Source organism: Vidua macroura, chromosome 4, assembly GCF_024509145.1.
Source record: "Vidua macroura isolate BioBank_ID:100142 chromosome 4, ASM2450914v1, whole genome shotgun sequence".
In the NCBI taxonomy this organism is placed as follows: Eukaryota; Metazoa; Chordata; class Aves; order Passeriformes; family Viduidae; genus Vidua; species Vidua macroura.
Genome location: NC_071574.1, coordinates 34,033,488 through 34,059,278, shown reverse-complemented (window position 1 = coordinate 34,059,278; position 25,791 = coordinate 34,033,488). Strand labels below are relative to the sequence as shown.

Genomic DNA, 25,791 nt, shown 5'->3' with positions numbered 1-25,791 from the left:
ACGGGTGGAGAGCAGTTCAGTTTTAGTCTCAAGGGACAGTAGAAGATGTAACTTAGTCCTGGTCCCTGGGCTCCTTTTACTTAGGCCCAGTGCTGAACTTTTGAGGTTAGGATAATCATGTTCCTAATAGAGCTAACACCTCACTGAGAGCAAGCACTGCCCTGACAGCATGGATGGGGGTGGGAGCAGAGAGAGGGGAGAATCCAGGGAAGTCAGAATTCAGCCTGAGCCTCAGCCTAAGCCTTGGCTTGTGCAGGATGCTCCATCAGAAAAGAGCTTCTGTTGTCCAGCTGAGCAGGAGTGTATGGAGGATACAGCAAAGGGGGGGTGCCAGGCTTTCACTGGCTTCTGGTGATCTGTTGATTCAAACTTCTTTCCAGACTTGTCTGATTTCATCTTGTTTTTACCAAAGGGCTAAGGGGAAGTGACTCAGCTGTGCAATCCTCACTCTTGTATGTGATATTTCTCCAGACTAAAATATTTATTTTAACCTCCTGTAAAAAACCTGCCTCTCTTCCTTTTTTCTCTTTCTTTTCCCTTCTTACTGTTGCTATTTGCTGCTAAATTGATCAGTTCAACCCTGATTCATGTTAAATTAGGGCTCAGGACTAGGTCAGTTTAGAGGGGTTTAGGTTACATTAGAATTAGATCCAGTTTAGAAGTGTTTAAGCAATAAGGACTTTGTCTGAATTAAAAAAAAACAAGGGAAGAACATAAGCTTCTGTTCCATGTTATTAAAAGCAAATTTGAATGCATAAGCATAGAAAAAAACCCATGTATGATGTTTAGGTTTTTGCCCAAACCTTATAAAATGTTCTCCCTCTACTAAGAGCATTGAAACACCTGTAAAATATAGACAGGCTGAGTGTTGAATGATTTTATGGTCATTTAGGGTGTCATGGCCAAGAAAGAAATGCTCAGAAAGTAGTATTCTGGGATTCAGAAATAGCCTGTGCTTTCCCTGTGTTGTCTGGTCTCCAAACAACCTGAGATTTATAGCTCACAGTGTCTATCTGGAAAATCTGTTTACTTGCAGGATCTGAGAAGTCATAAAATTTGATCCTCTAAAATCCTCTGTCCTACAGAGAGAAGGGAAAAAAAATCTATTGAAGATGAGCAGTGAATCCGGAGGACTAAGAACAGAGCTTTTCCTGTCATGTCAGTGCTGTTCTCAGCTCTAAAGTAACATGAGAATTTTCTTCCTTCAGAGGTTCTGTGAGCACAGTTTCCATGTCCTGTGCAAATTCCAGGAGAAGAAGTAGCAAGACTCAGGTTTTTTTCCCCCATTAATCACTTTTAAATGTAGTCCAGAAGTCTTTTGTTGTTGTTGTAGTTTTTGTTTTGGTTTGGTTTAATTTTTATTTTATTTTCCTTTTCTCAGGAAAGGGAGGGAATTCTACAATCTAATCAGATTTTTCCTGTGGGCATTAAAAAGGCATGGGTAATTTTTAACCCCAATACAATCACTGTGCATTAATAAGCTAATATCAATTAAACATTTTATTTTTGCTATCGCTCACTACCTGCTCAAAGCATTTTTTAAGTCTTAGGAAAGTTGCTTCTAAAATTTACCTGTAAAGTTTCTTCTATAATCCTCCTTCCAACTAGTCAGTCACTGAGGGGCGTGGAGTGTCAAAATCTGGAATTAAGGCAAAGCTGATTCCTCCTTTCAAGATGCCTGCTGATACTTGTTAGCAATGACTATCTATATAAATTTGTAGTCAAATCAAGAGGGCCAGTCAGGGAGCAAAAGTGCATCTTAACTTCTGGGCTGAACCTTTGCTTTACCTGTCTTTTTTGTTCTTGTTACTGAACATCATCACTATGGAAAAGATTAATGTCAACCAAATATTTTGAGGGGTGATGAGATTCACATGTATTATCTACCTTTTGATTAACAATGTTGTTTTTTTTTTTTAATGTCATATGCAAGGTTGGCAACAAAGAATAAAATATAACATGGTGGTATATGGAGGCAATGTAGTTATCTTCTCCAGTAGTCAGCTTGGCCTTCTCACATTGAATCCTAGGAGGAGGATTTCCAGTTACCCTCTGTATAGATTAGAAATGGTTTTTTTTTACCTTTCTGGTATTTGGGATTCAATACAAACACAATCTGTATCAGCTATCATTTCAGATTCTTGATTAGCATGTTTTTTCATATTCTATTATGATGGCAAATTGCAATCACAAATTGCAATTGCAGTAATAGCAAAACAAAATCAGGAGAGATTTTTTTGTTATATATTACTTGAGGTGACTTGTTCCTGTTTAAATTCGTGCAGTTTGTATTTCTAAGATCACGAAAGACACCAAATACTTGGAGTGTGTGTTTATGAAATCTGACTCTTTTTCACAACTTCCTTGTTGCCTCTTTTTCTTGAGGTTCTCAAGACTACTCTGTAATTTAATTCCATCTCTTTATTTTTTTTTCTATTGGATAAATGCTTTATTTTATTCTTTTCCCCAGTCATTTTCCCCATGGATTTAATACCTCTATTTATTGCCTAGAAGATGTAGTATTTTATTGTATATATTAACTTTTATTATCTTGGTTTGTTAAAATGAAAATTATATCCTATCCTGTAGCATAGACAGTGCTTATAATGTGAAAAATAGTATGCAAAAGTCAATATAAAACTATATTAAGTAATAAATATGGTGTGTAGCAGTTTTGTTGGTATGTAGACAAACTGAGCTGTACCCCAGATTATTCTTTTTTTTTTTAACTAAATAATGGTCAACTTAGTTTGTGGTTTATTTTTCAGCTCTTATTGTAGTTATCTATTTAAGTTCTGTTTTTAAATTAGAATAATTTCGTAGTTTAAGCATTAGCTTTTATGTTGGGTTAGCATTACATGGTTTTCGTAGCAGGGGGGCTGCAGGATTGGCTTCTGTGAGAAGCTGCCAGAGGCTTCCTTCATGTCCAACACAGCCAATGTCAGCTGGTTCCAGGATGGACTCACTGCTGACCAAAGCTGAGACAATTAGAAATGGTGCTAACCCCTGTGATAAGATATTTAAGAAGGAAGAAAAGTTATTGTGCAGATATAACTGCACTAAGCCAAGAGCAGAATGAAAATAAGTAAGAGGAACAGCTCTGCAGACATCGATGTCTGTGCAGAAAGAGAGGGAGGAGGTGTTCCAGGTGCCTCAGCAGAGATTTTCCTTGCAGTCTGTGGTGAAAACCATGGTGAAGCAGCTGTGTCCCCCCTGGAGGACCATGGGGATGCAGAGATGCACCTGCAGCCCATGAAAAAGACCCACACAAAAGCTGGTGGATGGCTGAAAGGAGGCTGGCAGGGACCTGTAGACCCATGGAGAGAGGAGAGCCCATGCTGGAGCAGGTTTCCTGGTAGGACTTGTGACCCCATGGAGAGCCCATGTTGGGTCAGGCTATGCCTGAAGGATTGCACCATGTGAAAGAGTGACTCGTGTTACAACAGCAGCATTATGTGGGGAACTGTTGCAGAAGGAATGGATTCAGGTTGGAGAACTTCATGAAGGACTGTCTCCCAGGGGAGGGATCCCATGCTGGAACAGGGAAAGGGCTTCTCTCCCTGAGCAATGGCAGGAACTATGTGTGATGAACTGACCAAATCCCTCACTCCCCACCTCCCTGTGCTGCTGGGGCAAAACAGGTAGAACTCAGGAAGGAGCGAGGAGTGGGAGGAAGGTGTTTTTAAGCTCTTATTTTACTTCTTGTTATCTCTGATTTTGTTAGCAATAAATTCAATTAATATCTCTAATTCTAAAGTCTAAAACATTTCTCTAATGTTTTGCCTGTGTCAATATTTGGTGAGTGATCTCTCCCAGTCCCTAACTCATGAATTCATTACATTTTCTCCGTGCTGTCCACTTGTGGAGGGGAGTGATAGAGCAGCTTTGGTGGGTGCTGCCATCCAGTCAGCCCACTACTGTGATGTATTCCCAAATGAAGAAATGTAACAGTGGTATATAGCAATAAAAGAAAGAAACAAAACTCTTTCTTTCATTGGGCTTTAGCATAAAATCAAATCACAATATTTGTGCACTATTAGACTCCTTTTAAATTGGCCCCAATTAAATTGGCTAAATACTAAGTTTTACATCCATGTTTCTTTTCAATATCCATATTTTAAAAAATCCTTAATATTTTTGTTCCTATACTTTGTGTGGTAGAAAAACAAGTTCAGAATAAATAATAAATAAATATAAATTGTCTCCTTTTAAGACTGGAAAAATATATCACTATTTTTAACTCGTTCTTCTTCATTGCTTACTTTTTTCTAAGTAGGTTTTCAGTTGTCATTTTGAACTGTGATAATTTCACTAAGCATGTGATAAGCAGTGGGAGCACAAATTGGTATTTTTAGATAAAATCATATTTAATTAAATAGTACTATACCTTTTCCTTCTTCTCTTTTACAGTAGCCACTGTTCTGATCTTATGTTACCAAGATGTCAGGTTAAACAACCCATCTGTTCCTGTGAACCATGGCTTTTGTAATCTCACAGTACAAATATTTGCCATAACAATAGCTAAGCAATTTCTTAGCATTTATTATCCTGATTGGTTTAAATTTTTTCATTTGAAATCTTTTCAAGGAGGCATGGTAAGAAGCATTGATCTGTGTTTATGTGTATTAGGTTTAGGTGTATTTGATTTTGCTCTCTTCAGCAGCCTTTCCTTTTGAGACTTTTGTAACTGGAAAACTGTGTGACTTCATATCCATTGTTTATAAAATTGAAAACAAATAGCAGTAAGATAGTCCTCTTACCTCGTGAACTTACAGAAGTAGGCTATGCTTACCTTAAAATGCCTTCAGTTCTGGATAAGATGACTGTTAGATCGCAGTAGTTGTTATGACATGTTATTTTTTCTCTTTTGTAATTGCTGGTGGGATCATATAAATAGTTCAGCTCAGGGTATTGTATTTGTTTCTTGATAACTGATTCCATGGTAAATCATACCAGACAAGAACACTACATCTATCAGAATATTCAAATCCCTTCAACCATGAGCTAAGGGAATATGATGTCTTTCAGATTTTTTTCCATTATGAAGAAAACCCAAACTGCAGCATTAGTAACAACAACAAAAAGCCCCAGTCTCCTTTCAAAAAATGAGGCTAAAGGATAGGATACCCATGGAAAACATTAAAGGTTTTGGTATCAGTGCTTAGGTCTGACACAAAGAAAATGGAGAGCTTAACAACAGCCTAATGAAAAGATGCCTAATTACATATTTTTTCTTATTGTTATGCATTGATACAGCTACAGTTAAATAACCATAGTGTTAAGAACATGGAAGCTTAATGCCTAAAACATAACATTCAAAACAAAGCTCTCCCAAATTTACTAATACAAAAATGTTGATATTTGACTCATTAAAACTGCTCACAGAATCATAGAATGGTTTTGCCTTGAATGTATCTTAAAGATCAGCTAGTTGCAACCCCCCTGCCTTCTCTTCTGTGGGCTGAGGAGCCTCAAGTCTCTCAGCCTGTCTTCACAGGAGAGGTGCTTCAGTCCTCCGAGCATCTTTGTGGCTCTCCCTTGAACTCACTCCAGCAGGTCCGTGTACATGTGCTGAGGGTCCCAGAGCTGAACACAGTACTTGAGGTGAGGTCTCATGAAATACAAGAGATGAGTAAGAGATTTTTTGTTTCACTTGACACATCTTTTTTAGCTTTTTCTATAGTTTTTATTTAATGTACTTTGTTAACTGTGCTCAACTGCATTTAGACAATTTATATAAATGAACAGTGTATAAACAATGCAGTGTATGAACAGTACATTTACGTGAACTGAGTTTAATAGCAATAAATATTTCTATAACATTGCGTAATATTAATAGCTTAATGTTCATTGTCAGTTCTATCAAACAACTTTATGGAATTGAATTCCCCTGCTCAATGCATTCTAACAAAATAGTATTTGAAGTAAAAAACTCTAACAAGCTTATTCTGTGCCCCTTCTTCCTATGAAAACAAACCAAACAAAAATTATTAGTAATTTGTTTCATGTACTGCTTATAACTCTGGTTATGTAACCTGGAATAAGCAGCCTATAATTCAAGTCTATTTTCTAGGGACAAGTAAGGCCTATCACTCACTTGAGGCATCAGTGGAATTTTTATTTCACTAATGTTTCATGAAAATGCCATTACTTTCTATTGCTATTACCTGAGGATTATTGTCATACATCAATGCAAGTAATAAAGCTTTAATATCTTCATAGAATGCATTCAACTTGTTGGTATACGTGTCATTATTTAGTATTATATAATTTGATGCTACAATTCTGAAATTAATAGTAACTACTGTATTACTGATAATAAGCGAATAAGTTGATCCCCAAAATTGCAAAGGACTAATCCCACTGCAACAGATAGTTAGTGGTATTTTTATAAAGGTCTGAGAAACCATTGCATTGGTCAGTCTGACTTTCCATGTAAAGCTCACCTGTTTATCTCATTGTTCCTTCATTCCTACTCTAAGTGAGGCATGAGTAAAGCATGCCTTTCAAAGAAATCACTGAATCTTCAAATATTTTCTATACCTTCATATTTTCAAAAATTTCTTTTTGTGGTTTATTACTAGCAACTAGTGAAAAAACTTACCATTTGGATATATCTGTCTTGTTTTGCCTGTGATTGCTTCCTGGGACCTACTCCATCATTAGGTGGAATAAATTCAAACTCATTGGTTTGGTACGAAGAAATATTTTCAGAACATTATTTGTAATTTATTATTCGTAACAAAGTCTATTTTATTTTTGTTTACTTGTATCAGTCTAAGACAGGGAAGAAAAATAGATGTCTTTTATATATACGAAGGAACTTTAATTAAAAATAAAATATCATCAATTAGATTAGAATTTCAGCTATTCACTGGATTGTTATTTCAGCTCTCGGCAACCTATTCTTTGAAGCTAATTGTTTCCAACATGAATGCCAAGAGAAAATAACTAAAAGCTTTACAGTACATTGCCTACTGCACAGTAGAAAAGCTGTAACCAATTGTTAGTATATCTGCAGAGTATATAGCTGCACTTCATAATTCATTTTGAAAAATAAGTTGAAATTCACCAATCAAGTCCTGAGTTAATCTTGAGTTTTCTAAGATTCAGTAGAAGAAAATATGATCCTAACTTTACTTTCTAGTTTCCTAAATGTCACGCAGTAGGTAATATGATATAATCTTTCATCAAAACTCTGGTTTAAATGAATGTATTCCTCAAACATAGAGTTGAACACTTTACAAAACGGCAGTTGCAATTGATTAATATTCAAATCATGAACTTCTCTTTTGCTTTGCTACACTACCTTATCTGCCCTTATAAGATGAATGGTTGAAACAACCTGTTTGTAACCTAGAAATGTCTCAGCATACTGGTTTTAATCAATACTGGTAGATAGACTACAATTTTACCCATAATTATGTCTTAATGCAGACTAAATATTACTTGAATTCCTGTTTTGTAAGAAGGTAATTGATGTTTATGCTCTCGTGTCTATACTCCCTAATTGTCATTCTTCCTGTAGATTTTCTTCTATCTGTACAAAAACTTGTGAAGAGGAAAAATAAGATCTCAATGAGCCTCAGACAGTCTGAATAATAAAAAGCAAAATACATTATGTGGTTTTAGAAAATTACACTTAAAACCACCTCTGAAATTTAGAAAGAAAAACGAATGGAGATTTTTAGGCAAATTGCTTCCATTAATGTCATTGGGAATTCTGTGGTTAGGATCCATCTGTAGTAGCTTGCTTTTTTTATTTTTTTTTTTTTTTCTTTAAGTAGCACTATATTGTCAGAAAATATACTACTGTTGAGTAATTGTGAGGGTACCTGGAGCTTTAGGAACTCATGTAAAGGGGAAGGTAATAGAATGCCCATTAAATACTGTATCCTAGAATTTCCAGGGATAATTTACTACACTAAAGTGTTGCTTCTTGGAGATTTCTTTCCCCCTTCTTTGCCTATTCAAATTTAGAGTGTTCTCAGATAATTGCAAAATAAATATATATATACACTGAATATGATTCTGAGCTATATCAGATAAGTATATTCCTCTGCAGCACCTCACAGACTGTCCTGTGTTATTGCATTTCTTTCTTGGTAGGCTTGAAGAAACTACATCTTATGCTGTCTATGCATGGGGAAGTAATACTACACTGAGTGTCTGAGCATATAAAGTTTAATACAAAATATGCACAAATAGCAGTAATTACTTCTGTAAATTCTTTATTTATGTAGCTTCTCCAACTTAACTAAGGAGAGCTGTAGCCTGGATTTAGCTACATAAATTGGCTTGAAAAATCTTCAGTATATAAGTGGTTTTGTTCATAGTAGTACATGTTTTAATGCAAAAGTATACACTTCTGCTGCTGCTTAAACCATGTATTAGGCATCTAAATGCTTAAAGCATTGTAAAAACAGCAATGCTGCACAGCAGTATAAAATTAGTAGATTGTTTTTCTATCATGTGCTGTGAAACTGCTTCTAAATTTTAAATGTATTTGGTCTGTCATCAAAGAACAAAGTATGAAGATATCATATTAAAGAAGCTATAGTTAATACTGTATTTCTGTAAGTGTGAGCTGCCTAAGAAATCTATACAGAGTAACCTTCTGTGCATGTTCTATTGGGATTTTTTTCCTGAGTTCAGCTCAGAACTGTGACCAGTTCTAGGACAATTGATGATAATGAGGTGTATGGATAGAAGGGTAACAGCCAATGGAAGAATTAATCCTTAAGAATTAATCCATTAATCCAGCATGTAGATTTCATTCGATTTTTTTTTTCATTGTGGAAAAATGACAAGATTTGGAAAACAGGCCTTTCTCTGCTTCAATAAAATGAAGGAATATATATATGGCCTTTCATTTGGCTTGTAGGACCATTCGGATTCCCATGGACAAGGTATTACACTGTAAACAAACAACAAAAAAATTTACAGTACTACTAAACCCCAACGATTTAGTGAAATAAGAATCCTTGAAATTAAAACCCTAAACTACTACTCAGCTGCCTTTCAACTGCAAGAGTAATCAGGGCTTATAGGTCCTATAGGGTGCTTATTTGTCTTGGGAGCTACCTGCAGCCTGCTACAGGCAGGTCTTTTTACACTAGCGTTGTTTTGGAAATGTGTCTATATGGATTGTGAACAATCCTACCAGAAGGAATTATTTCTTTGAAAATGTACTAATCTGACTGACTCTGCCTGTTTTAAGAAAGAAATGTTATTTCGTAGAATGCAATACGCGGTGTATACATTTGATATAAACAGTGTTACTGTGTCATTAGCAGGAAGCTGCTTCAGTTCAGTTGGTACTGAAGAAACACTGGGATTTAGACAGTAAATTTAGCCCACAACTGTTTCACCTCGAGGGCAAAGGCTTTGTTCTGTTTTGCATTATCCAAGGCTGCCTTTAAGAATAATATATGCCCTTGCAACCATCTAGGTTATTTACATTTATTTCAGACAGGCCTGCAGAGAAAAACCTGTGGATCTTTTTGTAGAACTTCTTCTGACCGCTTTCCATCCACAGAAATCACACACACTGTTGAAGCCTGGTCTAGAGATAGTTTTCCTTCAGAGTATGTAGACACAGACAAGATGATATTGAACTTTTTCAGACCTTTATTTCTTCTCTGCTTCCTCTTTGCTTTTAAGTGATTGTAATCTACATGCAGAGAGGAACAACTACTTCAAACTCACCTTCCTGGGTCTACCATGATTGTTCTTTATGTTCCTCAGGGACCTAAATCACCAAACCAAGAACCAAATCAGTGTATTTCACAGTTTACCCTTCCCATCTCTGTGGCTGGGCTTGTCTTGGTTTGGTTTTGGTTTTAATGACAATCATTTCACTCTTGTATCGAGGCTCCCCAGATATTGTTGCGTTCTTTCATATAGATTCATGAATTCAAGATTTCATCATGGTTTCTCCACAGGCCTTTAAGGCTTACTCTTAACACTGTAATATTTGGTAATATTCCTGGAACACCATTAATTCTGAGCACTTCAACAACTTTATATATTACCTTATTTTTGCCTAGCAACCTTGCTTCACATCTTGTTTCCTTCACACAATCTTATATTCATGTGATGCCTTAATCAATACAAGAACGACCTGTGGCATATTATTTTCTCAGAATTTGCTGCTATAAATGGTGGCAATCTCTAAGAAGACTGGGCTGTATATGCAGAATACCAGTTCAATAATCCTGCTGCAAACATTAAACTAAAAAGCTTTCTGCAGTAAATAGCATTCTGACAAGAGCAAGAGGAAAATGGTTCACTTTCTGCACATTCTTTCTTCCTTACCATAGTAAGCAAGGCCTTGCTTACTGCTGCTTAACAGAACAGCTTTACAAATGTAAATGTCATTGCTTCTGCTTTGCATGCATTTTTAGTTTAAATTACAATTGTACTGCTGTTGCTAAGAGTCTGCTGAAGTCTGATTCTAGAAAACTTCTTTGAAACACAAATGTTCAGCCTAATGTCATTGATCAAATTGGGTCTGAGAATAGTTTACCAGATTGCTTTGTGGACTATGTGTGCTTGTACTCGCTGGCTGTGACCATGCTGCTATTTCACCCATGAATAAAAGGTTTCTGTACATTTGTAATTCAGAATTCTTGTCATTAAAGTTGTTGTATTAATTTAAGTGAATATATTGTTAATTCAGCTACTATAGCTTGTACATGTTTTAACAGTAATAACTAGTCTGGTACCTCTCTTAATGAAATATTTTCTTTAATAACAAAGATTCTATTATTATTATTATTATTATTATTATTATTATTATTATTATTATTATTATTACTACTACTACTACTACTACTACTACTATTATTATCTATATAGTACCCCCACTGCAGAATTAGCCATAAATGAACACAAAACTGATTTTCTGCTTTTTAACTGTATTTTATTCTTTGTCTAATGGCAACTTCTCATTATGCAATGTTAGAAAAGCAAGTAACTTTACACTTCCTTTTTCATCAGCTTCTGTAATTAATGGTGTATGTTTATTAAATTATTTAAATGTTTGTCACATGTCAAGGACAATCTACCATATGCTTTACACTAATTAGTACTTTGTTTATTTTAGGATTTCATGAATTCAGCAGCTACTATTTAAATAGAACCAGCATAGCAAAGCAGTCTTTGTCTGAGTTTTCCAAAGGCAAAATACGGCTCCTCTTCTTTATCAGTAGCCCACTCTGGCAGACACATACCCAGATTCTCAGCAGATTATTCAGCAAGAGCCATAAGTGGGGTTCTGTATGAAATACTGTTATGTATTTTGTCTTTTAAAAAACATAGAATTAAGTGGCAGTCAGAATGCTTCTGTGTGCAACATCCAAGGTTTATAAGCAGTAATTTTCTTTCAAAAAGGAAAAAAAAAACCCAAACAAAATTCACATGATATATATTTAAATGAGGCTAAGAAATGAGCTTTACTTTTTCTTCAGTGGTTGGTGTATTTGCTTAGTCCTAGAATGTCATCTACCTTTACAGATCACCTCTGGTCTTTCATATAAATAGCTTTGTACCTTCTTGGTAAATTAAGAGGCCCTTTGATGATCCTTCTCTACACCCCTTATTGCTAATGTGAAGCTCTTCTAAATAAGACTTGGCACTATCCCACCCTTATTTAGCAAATGTGACATTTCTGAATAATGACGATATCAAAATGTTTTAAGAGATGTTGATAGTGTTTGTGTAATAAGACAAAAAAGAAGAATAGCACTAAAAAAGGAGCTTTTATATCTTGGAAAAACATTTGTGTATATTTTAATAAGTTTCTTTGCAGAGACTCATTTGATTTATATTGGAAATAGTTTATAACTTATGGTTTGTAACAATAGTAATTTTTATGGTCAACCATCTGCGATCTTTTTCAGTTCACAAACATAACAGAAAATCTGACATTGTCTCCATGAAAAGTTTGCTTTAAATTCAGCCTTTTGGGCACGCAGGAAAGGTTTCTTTACAGTTCTTATATGTTCCGCATTGATACATTTCATCAGGCTGATACACTGTAACGCAACACAAAGCCATAAAATGCCCTTCAACCTATCTGATTAATTTGTTTGGAGAGTGTTAAATTCAAAAGTATTTTGCTATATTGAAGCTGATAAAAATATCCTAGAATGCAAAATGGTTAGTTCTGTTTACAGATGGCTCGTATCAATAGTACTGTATTTCATGTGCAATATACAATGAACTACAATATAGTATTGTAGTTCATGTAATCATTCTAGACATATAGATCCAGAATGATTACATGAATGAAAAAAAAAAAAATATATATGTGTGTGTGTGTGTGTATATATAAAATTTATTTTTAAATTTATTTATATATAGTTTTTGATTGTTAACATGTTGGGTAAAAATATTTTGTTTATATATCATAATGCAATACAGGAGAAAAATAACAGAAATATGTGTAATAGTGGGTTTATAAAGTCCTTCACACAAGTATTTATACAGAAGTATGTTTTACTTAATACTGTGATGCTTGCACATTTGCATATTTTCTAATAGTATGTGGGTAGAATTTTGTTGTTTTCAGGCCAACAAGCATTAACATCCTAGCAGGTGGAAATAAATGTCATTGTGAACAATTTATTCATTATGAACGATACTGAAAGTTTCAATAGTTCATTTACCTCTCTCACATTCCAAGACCCTAAAAAATTTGTTTATTTATTTGTGTGTTTCCCATGAGGATGAGTAGTTCCTATTTCCCTGAGCATCTGAAATTAATTTTTGTAAGTTACAGGTCCTTTTAATGTTGGATCGCTAGCATAATTCATTAGTTCTTATTGATTTTCTACAGAAAATATTTCACATAATTTATCTTTCAGTGTTAAGGAGGAACCTGTACTTAATTCATCCTCAGTATAAACTTATGTGCATTTTTTAACTCTGTGTTTTCTGTTAAAAAGTCTTATCTAGCAAGATTTCTCTAGGCAGAAAACTATTTTCTGATTTCGGAGATGTTACACCTAGTTAATCACTGGTTAGTTTTGAAAGAACTTGAGGCATAGAGACTTTTCTTTTTATGTGGGTGCTCTTTTCTGCTACCAAGCACCTTGGCCCCAGGAATATCATACTGAGTCTGGTCTGCTAAGAAAGTGTTTTCTTTCTAGTTTGAATGGCAGCTTAAACTTAAAATTTGAGTATTTTGAGAAAGCCCATAAAAATAGGCTTCAAAATCTTCAGCTGAAATTAAAGAAAATAAAGATATTAGAAAAAAAAGGTCTGAAAAATATATTTTCAGTTAATGCCTCCTTTCCTTGAAATCTTAACAAATTTCATTTAAAAAAACTGGCAATATATTTTTTTTTAATTTTAAAATTTCATCTAAATCCTTTTGTTTCTACTCTAAACTTTGCCAAGTTTATTGAATTCTTTTCTTCCTAAAAAGTAATTCTCATCCTAATTTGTGTTTCTCTTCTCCTTCGCTAGCAATATTTGACTTTTAATGTTACTTTCCTGCAAGGCTACTCTGATCTAGTAATCAGTTATTGGATTAAGTCCTTAGAATCTATTGCAGTTTTGTTGGCAAAAAAAAAAACAACTTCATTCTTTTGATTTCAAACTAAAGAAGGGAGAAAAGACTAGTGAGTTTTGTGGAACCGAACAGTGTCTGTGGAGCCCACAAAATTGCACTATCTGAAATGCTAACACAACTTGGCTACATCTTGACTCTAAATCTTAGTGCTTGGTTGATTTTTTAATAAGCACAGACTTCTTATCACGAACAAGATTCCTCTGAGTTTACACTGTCCTATTAAAGGCTAAGTTTCACTGCATGACTTCTAAAGATATATAAAATAAAAACTACATGCAAGTTTTCCTTTAGAAGACTAGAAGAAAGTACTAGACAGATCCTCTAAACCAAATGCTGACTGTAGTGTAAAATGAAACGTGAAAGAAATTCAGTAATACTAAAACTATTTCTTTAAATTTAGTATAGCATGAAAATCAGAATGACACAAAAATTGATTCTGGTAAATTCAGCACATCATATCCAGTATTTCAGGAAATACCATTTATTGTGTTTAGGAAATACTAAAAATGTATCTATTACATCACATTTTACTGATACTGAATTTTTTTTTTTTTTCATAATATCTTGCTAGTGTCTCTATTCTAGTCATGGAGAAATTTGAAAACATATTTTCCAGATACATGCAAGTTTTGATATGCTTATTTGTTTGAAAAGAAACAAGAAAAGAGTAATTGATTTAGATTTTTAAAATTAGGTTACAGGGAACAACAAAAATATTGCATCACTAGCCATATTATTTATTTTTTCACAAAATTGAAAATGTTGGAAAATTATGTTTTACTTGATTGAAGATAAGATACCCTTGTGCCTAAGTTAACAGTAACTAAATATTTCCATGTCCCTGTGAGTTAGAAAATATTAACAGATGTACTGTTAAAGGACATATGTATTGGTGTAGAAGTATTAACTTCTTTCTATAGATTTCTATGTACAGTCTGAATGCTTTTAAGACTAAATGAACCTGTTATGAGCACAGTAAAAACAAATCCTTGGTGTATATAGGTAAAGTAAAACAGTGCAATTAGTACTGAAGGGTAATCAGTACACTCTATTTATTATCAAAAGCTAAAATGCTTAAAAATGCCCATTAAAATTACAGCAAAAGAAAAAAAGATATGTAATTTCCTTTTTTGTTAAAATTATAAAAGAAAAGCTATCTTGTAATGGAAAAAAATTTAAAGTGTTTTGCATTTAGCCTATTCCTCATGCTATTTTTACTGCCATAAATTTATATAACAGCAAATATTTCAAGAATTTCAATACCCAAAATAAAGAGCATCTTTTTGAGCAAATATTGTGTAAAATCAAAGTTTGAAATTGTGGGGATAGATTACTGCCTTGATTAAATTTTCATGCTTCAAAATGACATCATGTGACAAGTCCGAGTTTTACTGGGACGTGTGCAGTTCAATTATGAGCATCTCCCAAGACAGAGGTCAAGTGACAGAGACTGCATGGCCCCATTGGGTAATGTGTTCCAGCACTTAATCTCAGTCATTTTGGGAGGAAAAAAAAAATGAAAAATGCTAAGGGAGTTTAAAAATGGGTTATATAGGACTCTTTAGGCATCAGGCAAAGTGTAGATTATTTTACTTTGGAGCAGGATGGAGGAGCAACTACACTGTCTAACTTAGATCATGTATGTCTATGATTTTATGATTTTTGTGATAGCTAATTCTGTAATTAATAAATTTTTTTGCTCTTAATTGCAGCAGGAAAAAAATCATGAAATCTCAAGAAATAAAGGTAAGTGCCAATTATTTTCAAATTATGGACATTCTTATAATTATCACAAATGTAGCATTCACTTTTGGTAAAAAAACATCCAGATGGATTGTTTGCTAAGTATTTTAGTATTTGAAATGACAAATATATATTTAGGAAAGGGGTTGAAATTTAGAAAGTAAATGTATTAGCTATTATTTTTGGAACCCTGAGATGAACAACACTGCTGCACTCTGGATGGGATGGGCTGCACAGTTTCTCACTAAGTTCGTGTCCTTGACTATGGCTGGTTATTATCCTTCCATAAAACATCACTACCATCAATTTAGCTTCTTCCTTTCCATTCAGTAAATCTGAAACTGGGTGTGATTCCAATTTGTGCACAAATTAATCATCTCCTTAATAGGTTGCCTTGCAAAACAACTGTTGTGGGTGTTTTTTGCATACAGTTTACATTTTCACTGCACCTTACTCTGTGGCTAAGCACAATGTGAAATAGAATATCCAGGTTAAAGAAACAGCCTTTTATCAAGAATATGAAGACTTCCAAAACTCAAATGTGGATTTCACACCTTTTTTTTTCCTAAAATAAAATCTGTTAAGAGACAGATTTTCGAAACCTCTTCATTAAAAATTGCTAACAAAGCAATGAAAAGTAAAATTGCCAATGGTTGCAAAGCTTGTTCTCTTGATATTTTAGTTTTTTATAGAGATAGAATATGAGATACTTTAAAAGAGAAAGAAAAGGGAGGATAGGAGAAAGAGGGCCAGTTAAATGTTGCAAAGAGAGGAGGAAATTAAGTGACAAACCCACTTATATCTTTTTTATTACTGTAGGAAGAAATGTGTAATCATATCACCTGAGTTAGCTGTTCTTAATTCAATTATTTATGTATCACAGTACTCATTCATCTCAATTTTCTTGCTTTCTCTCACATGGAGGATAAACACAAGCATCTAAAGGCAAGCTAAAACTGATGGTTGATTGGAGTTGTGTCAGGACAATTACATTGTTTATGATGATGTGCTAATTTATATCATCTGAAGGACCTATGGTCCTTCATTTGAAGAGTGTGCATAGGAAAAATGATTGAACCAAAAATTTCCCTTTATTTTCAACCCATTTGTGATTTATAACTTTCTTTTCAGAGGTAATACAATATAAAGGTGAATCTTATCTAGATGTAGTGAGTGTATCCATGACGTATTGTTCAAAATGCTTTCCTGTCTTATGATTTGATACAAATTATAAAAAGACTGTGACAACTCAGATTAGATTACAGGAATAAATTATTTGTGAATGCTGAAGGATTCTGAAATGGGCCATTCTTTGTGGAATCATGATTTTTGTCAGTTATATATGACGTTTGACGGTCTTTCTCACACACCCCACCCCATGCTGTTGCCAGGTGGTAATCATGGTATGTATGTGAGCAACAAGTAGAAGTAGGAACAAAGTAATGACCCATATGGGTGTGCCCATTTTATTAATCAGCTGTTAATTTAGTGAACTAACCATGGAAACAATTTTTAAAGGATTGTAAAGTGTTCACCTTCAACCCAAGGAACAAATTCAACCTTCAACCCAAGGAGAACCTTTAACCCAAGGAAGCCATTAAACTCTACTTGAAGGGAGATAACAATTTTCTCCAGCTAGGAAGTGATATTGATGCTGAGCTCACAAAATTTGTTGTGATTGTATCTGTAACACCACTTGAGGAAAAATTTAACCTACTAAACTTCCTGCAAGATATGTTTGTCTCTGCCTAAAGTAACAATTCAACTTAGAAGATTTCAGTGGTTTGGAAGACTAATTATACACAGAGTGGTCTTTGAAACATATATGTATCTACAGATATACTTTATTGCATAATGCTATTTTGAGATGAGTTTATTACTGGTTTTTTTTGTGGTGTTCTCTTTTAATATTCTTTAAATTTATTTGTTTTCATGTGTTCTTTATCCATGTAATTGGAAAGTTTCAGAAAGATATTTTTATTTCACTTACAGCATATAAAATCCTAAAACTCTTTCTATTTAAAATAGTGGTTGGTTCAGATGAAAGAAGACTAAATTAATGTTTCAGCATAAGCATTTTTGTCTTGTCAATGAGTAACTGCAGTTCACATGCAATATCTAAATGTTTTGTGCTCTGCATATGTTCTTCTGATAAGATAGGTAAAAATATGTAAATTTTCCTCAAGTTCTTGGGGTGGGTTTCTAACAATATTCCTTACACTCTACATGTTTCAGCCACTACATATGGTAAAAGGACAAATAGTTTTCTGTGGTTTCTTAACAGTTCTGATGCTTTCAGAAGCAAAGTTGTCCTCTTAATTCAGAGGGGAATTACAGTTCATCCTTACCAAGTGAAATGTTGGTGTCTCTGTTGTGTCTTATAACTTTAGTTGAAGTCAGTAGTTCAGTAACTAATTTTTATTAATAATTTCATTAGATTGTACTTTTAAGAGGGGAGGATATTGCAGCAGAATTCAAGTCAAATGCTTTTTGACTTCAGCAGGATCAATATGTTAGTATAAAGGAGCATTCTGTATCTTCTATTACATAATAAATAGCTATTAATTTTTTATTTTACCTAATTTATAAAAAAATGCTATAAAATACATCTGATTCCTATTTTTATTTTAGTAAGTATGTCTTTTTGTTGTTCTGTAGTGGGTTTTTTACCTCCTGATACATTTCTGACCTGCTTGTTTTTCCCATCTGTTACTTCCGTTTTCAGCCTCTAAGTCAATCACACTAGAATAGAAGCCAATACTCAAACACACCCTGTTCTGACACTAGTCCCATCTCTTTCTGATATGCGATATTCTTTTTCTTGTTTTACTTAACAGGTAACAGATCTTGTTGTATACTGTTTGAGAAAAGCAACACTGATTTTATGGAAAACACTATGTTAACATTTGACAGTTTTAATGTATGTTGGCAAACTTCCTTATGCTTCTGAGAATTTTTTGTATTTCAAAATGATTGTCACCAGGGCAAAATACAAATGAAATAGTTTTATAACACTTCTGTAATATGAAAGAAATAACAAGGCAATTACCAACTAAACCTTGCTAACTTTTAATTGCTGGCTTGAAGTCCCATTTGACCTTCCTGACCTTTCTTTTCCAGTGTTAACTCCTTCAGACAAAGGAATGTTTTATATCCAAACCTATAGTGGAAGATAAAATAGATATTTTTTGTGATGATTTGGAAGCTTCAGAAATTGTGTTACATTTAAGCAATGTGAAGAATTGTCTTCCCACCTTATGCTTCACTTTGGAGATACTAATATGCTTTTAATAAATAACATTCTAAACTTTAAAATAGAAATACTTTCCGACAACTATTTGCCAAACCTGAAAGACATCTCAATTCCTTTCCACAGAAAAAACACTGGCACACAGGGAATGATGAGCCACAAAAGTATTTCAGTTAACTGGTAGCATTCCAGATCAGTCCCTAAGCTTAGTCATAGTTTGAATTACAGTACAATATTTTTTTTTTGAGAATTAAAAAAAATATTTCAGTATAGAGAAACAATGTATAATATCTTTCTGAAAAACCACCAGCAAAATCAGAAAAATGTCTGAATTTAAGCTGAGAGTAAGGTGGTTGTTGTGTTGATATTGAGCAATGATACAATAGTGTAACTTTGCCTAATAGTTTTAGAAACTTAAAGAACACCTTTTTGAAAGATAGAAAACGTGCTTCACTTAAGATTTGGAAAATATGCATTTTTCATAGCATTTTCAAAATGTGCATGCAAATAATTTTAATGATATTAATTTGAGGAATTTTTTATTTTAGTTAAGAGCACCTGTATTGGTGTAGTATACCAGCTGTATAGGATGCTTTTAAAATGTTTGCTAGCTACTATTGATCTTAGCTTTGAACATCACTAACACTCAAAATTAAACCATTTAGAGAATTTTGACTGACATAATTTTAATTACAACTCGAGTTTCTAATTGTACTCAATGCTTCTTGCCTTATGCTTACCTTAATAATCTGAATGTAAAACCATTACTGACAGATTAGTTTCAAAAACATAATTATCTATGATTATGAACATATTGCCAGAATTCTCTGATATCATTAACAAACATCTGTTCCTTTTATAATCTTTAGCTACCAAAATTAGAGAGAAAGTCATATAGGCATCACCTGCATATCTTACTTGCTTTTTCCTCTAAATAGTTAGCATACCTTCACAACATTCCTGGTCTTTTCTGAAATCCCAGATTGGTGTAATCTTTTTCTATGCACTGATGTATGTAAGACAACAAGAAATGCAAAAAAGCTTAAGAAATTCCAAAATTTAGAGAATTTAAGGGACAAAATCAGTAAGGCCTTATTTGAATAATAATTTGTAAAAGTGAAATTGTGTCTGGAGATACTCTCAAATGCCAGAGGGTGAAAAAACTGTTAGATCCATTCTGCAATATGTCTGGCTGTTATTACTTTTGGTAATGGACAAAGCTATGCATGTTCTGATGCAGAATACATGATACCAGCATCCTTTGTCATGTTAAAACCATTAACTGCGGCAAAAAGTACAGTTCATTGCATTCTGTAATGTATCCAGTGATTCAGTTTGTCTACTCAAGCAAAGTATTCTTAATTCGTTTTTCAACAGACCTCTATTAATTCTATGTGGTTAGAATCTGAACTGCAATCCTCCTGGACTGAACTGACGAATGTTTTAGTTTGTTATGCTCTGGTAGCTTCTCTACCAGATCAGTACATTTCAGAAAAAAATGTAGTATTTTAGAAAATATATGTAGCAGCAAAATGTTGGTAAATGTTTGTCCAATCTGACCTACAGTGTTAGTTCTGAAGTTCTTTTCTTTGTCTTTATGTTCCAATTTACCTGAGTGAATAAACTTTGAAGAGTTAGTATGAGGATTTTTGAATGAGGTATGTGAAATCCTATCCTCTTTATCCTATTCTGTTCCCCTCCAAGGCCTGGTCAACTGAAACTCAAATCTTTTTGTTACTTAAGAATTTTCATAAGAAATGGAGTTCTGTTTAACACCTGAATAATTATCTATTCCTTTTCTTACTGAAGACCTACAGACACAGTGTTATTAACTAAATATTTAGGAGTGATCTTTATTATTATATTGGAATGGCTTTATCATTATTAACGCTTATGGAAATTATAATGCTATGGTCTAAATCAATTCAGAGTCAGATTATGAAATGCATTTAAAAGAAACAAATTTCTTCATGTGTGAAAATCATTTTAGTATAACAGTTAATCTTAGAATTTATTTTTCAGCAGACTTGAAGCTCATTTTGAGAAAGTAAAGTGTGTGAATCAGTGTCAGATATCAGTTCTAGGTAATATCTTTGATAACAATGTGATTACCTGGCATAGAAAATATACACTAAGAGCAAGGTCTCTACTGTATATACAGATTTATGAAAATGTTATCTTATTTCTTTTAAACAAAATATTATTTGACAATGCTGAAATCCAGTTTTGATATCTGTCAATGCAGCAGAGTATTTGTATAGTAACCTAGTGAGACCTGCTACCACTGTAATGCCATCAATATAAACAGTGTAAACTACACAAATATGGCCTCACCAATTGTTATCTTGAGGTAAACACACTTTATCATAGTCAAGGAAATAATTAAAAAGGCTAAAGTAATAACAAGTGAATAAAACATAATGCATATATTTTACAGAATTGTAGCATTTACCTTAAGATAAATTCTAGACCTACATTCCATACTAGTGAAAAATTGCCTGCAGTTTTATTATGTTAGTGTCAGGGGAGGAACAGTATCACATGGAATTTCATGAGTGTTTTGTTACAAATTTTGTCTGCATTTTCACAGAGGAGTTTATTTCCAACTTTATACTGATGGGTGCAAAGTTTCCAAGTTCGTTTTTGCTATGAGACTAAAAAATTTTGTTAAAATATACAAAAATTCACAGCTGTCAGTGTATATTCAAAAAAATCAGTTGGAGTAATCAGATGCACCTTTAATTTTTCTTAAATGCATATCCATTATTTCTGCCACTTTTTAAAACTATATGGGGGGATGCACATATATTCTGATAATGACTACAGAGATAATTACTGATACTTATTATGTGTAATTATAATATGTATTATATGATAATTTATATTAAAGTGATCCTATATGTGTTATGTAATAATGTATATATAATGATAGTGGAGAAAATATGGAAGCAAAAATATTCTACAACTGTGTCTATTGCATTCATAGAAGGATGAAATTCTTCGTGCCTGACTTGTTAGCAGCTTCAGGAATTATACATAAAAAGATTTTCTTTCTTTGGCTTTTCTTTACAGCGGGAAAATGTACATCTGAGTTTGGTTTTCTTCTCATATGTAATATTCATGACATTCAGAAATTTGGAAGGGAAAAATATGGTCTGTGTCAAAATTCCAGGCAAGAACTCTTCTCCAATATGATATATCTATTCCAACAAGAGATACAATGGTTATTTCTGTATGTAGTAGCATTGTAGAGCTAACATAAGAGATTGGTATCCTTGTTTTGTGTTTTTTAAAAAAGTCATCCATGTCTTCCTAAAATTTAAGTTGCATTCTGTTAAATTATTAAATCTACTCCAAAGCAGACATTGTGAGCTTGACAAGAGAGAATAAGTTCAGTGGTATTCATGAAGTTTCTCTCTGTAGTGCACAAACGCTTAACTTGAACAGATACAGTGGAGAAGAGATTCAGCACTGGCAGGGGAGGGGAGTGTTGAGTACTGACTGGAATACACATTCATTCCTATTAAGACTTTACTGTCTTTGGAGAAGTCACTCAGAGGATGAATGTATGTAGCAATTTTGGTTATTTAAATTTAAATGTATTGGTAGTCTGAATTTTAATGTTGCGTGACCCACGAAAAGCTTTGAATAGCAATACAGTTTTATTTTTTTTAAAGATTCCATGTAAAAGTAGCTGCTGTTTGCCTTGAATGTTACAGTGAAAATGTTTTGGGTAATTCCTTGTTTCAGGAGTAGGCTGAGAAGAGCTAATTAATGTGACTTGACTTTAAGTTAGTCCATTATTTTATTATTAATAATGTTGAGGTTTTAAAGTTAAAAATTAATGGTAAAAGCTTTGTAGGATTATATATTAAGATTCTTCTTTGTGCTTAAGACAATGTGTATTTTCAATAATGGCTTTCGTTTACCTCTTTCATCTTAAAAGAGGTACATGAACCACAAATGGCTGTATGAGGTAATTTGAATTAGCTCTTGAGCACTGCAGGTTTGCACTAAATGCACAGAAAAAGTATTCTTGGATCCTTTAATACAGATATATATACATGAGTGCAGTGTCTGTAAGCTGTGCATGCCATGTTTCTCACATGTAGTGAATATTCCTTTGATTATGCTAACAATGGAAATCTAAATGTAAAATGGGTCATTTCCTGTGAAGCTTAGCTGGTTTAAAATACTATCTACCTTTTCTGTCTACCCTATGCCTTTGCAGAACCTTCATTCTCAGAATGAAGAGCAAAATATGCTTTGTATCAGCACCACAGATATCTTAGTTAAGTTTGGCACGTAATAGTCAGGTAGATGGTGCAGGCTATTTCACACTACTTGTGATGTAGCAGGCAATTATTATGACCAAAAATATAAACAAATGAGAATGATAGGAAGTGCAGCTCACATTTTGTGTAACAGACCATTGAAGCAAAATAATCTTCCTATCTGAATAACTTGAAGTTCCTTTTAGAATAGATTTTCAAAAAGCAAAGTGCATGTCAGAAACTATCCTAATGCTGTTAAATGAAAAACTTGTGTTTTATTTGTAAATAAAAAGTATACAATGTAATAGCTAAAAAATGCATATCATAATTTATATTAGAAGAAATCAACTTCTATTACTGTGTTTTATTTGCCTATAGCATAACCCTTGCTTTATCAGTAAATCTCAGTATTATCTCCATGTTTATATAAAACAGTCTGCTGTGATACTATGTTACTGAACAGAAAGGAGGCTATGGTATTTATATCACTGAAAAAGATATACATAGAGATAATTTTTAAAAACCACAGAGATCTTTAATAATGCTCTATAATAATTTTTTTAGATATGAACTTAAAATCCAATGTAGGCAGTAGTTCAATTAGTATCTCAATCCATACAGAAGTATTTAAAGTTGCAAAAAGGGTTGTCATGAAAGAAAAAATGAAGTGGAGGAGGAATCCATAACATTCAGAAGCAAAAGATTTGAATAAATACTGGTATTTCAGAAATAAATTCTATTTAATTTATATATTTTTTTAATAAGCACCTGTAAATAGGTGTTCATTCATGTATGAGGCCACTGGTTTTTATTGCATATTAGTAACATTGATAGCTGTCAACATAACTTACATATAGGTTTTCTGTAATGTTTATAGGCCATAAACTTTTAAGAAGATTTATGTAGAAAAAACCTGACACATTTGTGTTACATAGAAGAAATTTCCATACTCATGCCATCTTAAACATAATTAATTTTTGCATTCATATGATGTTCTTCAGAACGCTATTGATTATACATTAAAAACATATTTTCTCCTATCAAATAAGTCTTGCAAGCAACTTAACGGACAATCAGAACTTAGATAAACTTGAAAAATGAGTCTGTTGGACACAATTTCCACCTCAAATCTCACTCCCAATTATTGCAGCACTGTGTATCATTCAGATGCTGGTTGAAACAATTACAGTATTCATTTTTTGCCTTTGTCTTTGAATAGCAAGGGTTGATATGTTTCATTATCATTAAGGTCGTGTTCTACTTTACTCCAAGCATGCTCTTTTGTCACTTGCCTTAGACACCAGGACATGATTGATGGTGTCAGATCCTGTTAACGTTTGCATCATAACTGAAAGTAGGTGTTACAGTGAAGTGCAAATTACAGACTGCTAAAATGCCTGTCACTAACAATTATGGTGGGGCAGTATAAAATTTCTCATTTGTTTCCAAAGGTCAGATTAATAAAGCTACGTGGCACATTATCATAAAGGGTGGACCCAGCTGTCTGTTTAGATTATGCTTAAGAGTCTAAGGAAACTTTACAAGGAATGAATGTATCCATTCTAACTAGCAGTTTAAATGTGGGTAATTATTATACCTTATCCTGAAGGGATCCAAACCAGAGATTGCAGTCTGTCCTGGGTTGGCTATATAATGTGTGTATGTTCTGTTGTCCTGCCACCCCAGGACACAGTCACTCAAATGTCTTTCTGCTTCTTAATTAAAAAATATATCTATATATATCTATATATCTATATCTATATCTATATCTATGTGTGTGTGTGTGACTTTTTGACTTTTTTTTATAAATGTCTTTTTTCATCCTTAAATTTAAAGTAGCTCCCCAAGACCTGAAAAGCTCATTCCTTAGATGAATGAGCTGTAAACTAAAATGCATCAAATATTTAAATAAACCTACTCGTGTATATTCCTACATGACACAATTAGAACAAGAAGGAACTTAGCTATTTAAATAAAATATTTTAATTCTATTTAAACAACCAATAGATATCTCCTAGTTTAAAATTTAATTCAAGAGATTGAAATTAAAAATTATGGTTATATTGTAGCTCTTCAAGTGATTAGTACAAAAAGCATGCAAAGTTTTTTGATTATCCAATTTTGTACATCTTTAGTAAATGAATACAGTTTTCTACCCTTTCTTCCTAATAATAAAATTTTTGGTAATTTTTCAAAGTAGCTTTTTAAATGTTTGCTGAAATGTAAGAATTAATTTGCTATTATTAAAAAAGGTGGTGGTTTGTTTGTTTGTTTTTCTTTTCTTTAAATATACATAACAGCATCCTGGGAAGAAAAAAAAGGAGACTTCTGATTTGGCAAGAAGTTGGCAGTAGAGTTACTAAGATATAGATCTGAATATACTACTGAAGGAATTGGTGTTTTAGATTAAATTTAATTTAATCATAAGCGAGTATAGAGAAGGGTTACTCCAGTGATCAGACAGTATTTTTAAGTAAAACTCAAGAACACCGTTTGTTTTTCCTAGCAGAATGGGATACTTTGAAAGCATGTTGATACAAATGCTTGAAAAAAGCATGGAACTCCTGAAATGAAAAGTTAGGTAGATTATAATTATTTTAAACAAGAGGCAATACTCCTTGCATGCAGGAAGATATTTCTCCATGTGCAGTTTTTGCCTCTTTGCATAAATTATTATAATGAAAATGGTATGTGTGATCGTGTGCAAATAATAAAGATTGAATGAAACTGAAATCATAATAGAGTACATTTTGTCTGATTCTTAAAGACTTTTTAAGTTTATGTGATGTATAGATAACTGTCAGAAAAAGTTTGTCTTTCAAAATTGTAATAGTTGACAAGTAAGGTTTACCAGATTTTGCTCAGCTATGGAAAGCTCAGCTATGGAAAGGATGTCCGTATGGTATCATTGCAATGACAGCAACAAACTGTAATTCTGTGTGGCC

The 25,791-nt window shown here is 33.2% G+C and overlaps 1 protein-coding gene across 1 annotated transcript in view; it reads left to right on the top strand.

The window, feature by feature from the left end:
• Positions 1-25,791, top strand: part of FSTL5 (follistatin like 5) — a 273,705-nt gene that overhangs the window by 27,724 nt on the left and 220,190 nt on the right. The window contains exon 3 of the mRNA XM_053976601.1: positions 15,292-15,325. Coding sequence (XP_053832576.1) covers positions 15,292-15,325 — 34 coding nt within the window. The remainder of the gene's footprint in view (positions 1-15,291; positions 15,326-25,791) is intronic.